Source organism: Fundulus heteroclitus, chromosome 7 (assembly GCF_011125445.2).
Source record: "Fundulus heteroclitus isolate FHET01 chromosome 7, MU-UCD_Fhet_4.1, whole genome shotgun sequence".
Lineage (NCBI taxonomy): Eukaryota > Metazoa > Chordata > Actinopteri > Cyprinodontiformes > Fundulidae > Fundulus > Fundulus heteroclitus.
This window is the reverse complement of record NC_046367.1, coordinates 5,247,108-5,249,239: the sequence shown is the minus strand read 5'-3', so window position 1 is coordinate 5,249,239 and position 2,132 is coordinate 5,247,108. Positions and strand designations below refer to the sequence as shown.

The window sequence follows — 2,132 nt, the reverse complement described above, 5'->3', positions numbered from 1 at the left end:
TTATTTTCTCCACAATGACCCTTGTGGTTTGTATGTGGTTTGTGGACTGACTGCTATGAGAGTGATTCACAGGGGTAAACAGTCGTTAATAAGTTACTTGATGGATTGATGATTGATTGATTGATTGATTGATTGATTGATTTCCTTTAAGTGTCATGCACCACATTATACACTGCATACATTATATGCTTATTATACACTCCACATGCAAAACTCCACAGCAAATTATAATGATAGATCAAGGTAAAAACAAAATATGGGCTGCACTAGCTGAACAAAAGGCATTAGCAAATCAAGTGCTTGATAGGTGTCAATCTAGAGCACAACTTAGTGTGGCTTTTTAACTTTAAATTTCATAGAAATACTAAAACAGAACAGAAAAATTATGGTTATCTGACAAACAATTTCTTATTTGTATTTCAGTTATTGCCATCTCTCTGAAAAAAACATACAGTCTACGTTTTTACAAACAGCGGAACAACTTTTGAGAGACGACCCCGAGGAAATCCCCCAGCCACCGCAATGCCAACGCCCCCACTTATCAAAGCGCCCCCATGCTCAACTATTGTAGTCACACAAAGGGATCCACATGCGTGTAAACTGTTCATATATCAGTGGTAGGCTCATATGGAGTGTTTTGAAATGTGATAAAGAGACTATTGTCTGTCACTGTGTACTGGTGCATCAAATGTGCTCATTGTGTTGACTTACACGAGGAAAATATATTCTAAAGTCTTCTAGGGGATCCTGTCACATGGAAACGAGCCAAACACCGCTTCGCACTCTATAGCCCTCTACATCATGGTGCTGGGTCAGGGGTTTTACACAATGAGGGCAACTGATTCTTTTAGTTAGGTCCGGTATAAAAGTAACAAACAAAACAGTACAGCCACAAGTGTAGCACAACTCGATTCTCAGAAGAACCAACACTAAAACCAGAACTATGGGCAAGGTAAGCATACTTGCCATTTAATACAATGTATACCACTTGTGAAATTTTGTATGCCTTTTATGTTTTTACATCATTGATATTATTTCATTTCTTTTAAGATCATCTTCTACGAGGACAGGAACTTCCAGGGCCGCTCATATGAGTGCATGAGTGACTGTGCTGACATGTCCTCCTTCTTGAGCAGGTGCCACTCCTGTAGGGTGGAGAGTGGATGCTTTATTGGCTATGATCGTCCTAATTACATGGGAAACCAGTATATTTTCAGGAGAGGCGAATACGCTGACTACATGAGCATGATGGGCATGAGGGACTGCGTCAGGTCTTGTCGTATGATCCCTATGGTAAGTTGGAAATTCCTGAGAATTTCAAAGTCAACAGTTGGGGGATAAAAAAAATCAACACATCATGTGTGATGTTTTTCACAGTACAGGGGATCCTACAGGATGAGAATCTATGAGAGGGAGAACTTTGGTGGTCAGATGTATGAGCTGATGGATGACTGCGACAACATCATGGATCGCTACCACATGTCTGACTGCATGTCCTGCCATGTGATGGATGGCCACTGGCTGATGTATGAGCAGCCCCACTACAAAGGCAGGATGATGTACCTGAGGCCTGGAGAATACAGGAGCTTCAGGGACATGGGATTTGGAGGCACAAGATTCATGAGCATGAGGCGTATGATGGACATGTAAAAATGAGTGTTTGATATCAACACATAACAAAAATAAAGGTTAAAATTTTAAAACTTGTTAAGGAAAATGATCTTTTGTGTGATATGACAAAATATTTCTATTTATAAGTACTTTTTATGCTCACATTTTTACCTCTGAAATCTGAAAAAATACACAGACAGTGCTTGCCTCAGGAAGTGGCACTGTAATGCACTATAATGCACTATAAATATATTTGAAAAAGGGAATATAAATACTAATTTGTGTGTAAGTAGTCAATAATCATAGCAATAAACTGAAAATGTGATGAAAATGTACTACCAGATCAGCTCTCATATAAGGGTTGTATCTAATAAAATAATGTGTATGACCATTCTTTAAATGATGATATGACATTTATATGTGTGGTGGGTGGAGGTTGGGGTAGCCAATACGGCACAGGCACATGGCAGTATGATTTGACATTACAATATACTTAAACAAAGACTTAAAACAAAAATGTA

At 38.8% G+C, this 2,132-nt stretch overlaps 1 protein-coding gene across 1 annotated transcript; it reads left to right on the top strand.

The window, feature by feature from the left end:
* The first annotated feature begins 840 nt into the window (after window positions 1–840).
* On the top strand, window positions 841–1,707 carry LOC105920785 (gamma-crystallin M3). Its single transcript, XM_012856419.3, has 3 exons — window positions 841–952; window positions 1,051–1,293; window positions 1,378–1,707. Exons 1-3 carry the CDS (start codon window positions 944–946, stop codon window positions 1,648–1,650), a joined length of 525 nt encoding a protein of 174 aa, XP_012711873.1. The 5' UTR covers window positions 841–943; the 3' UTR covers window positions 1,651–1,707.
* Window positions 1,708–2,132: the final 425 nt, after the last annotated feature.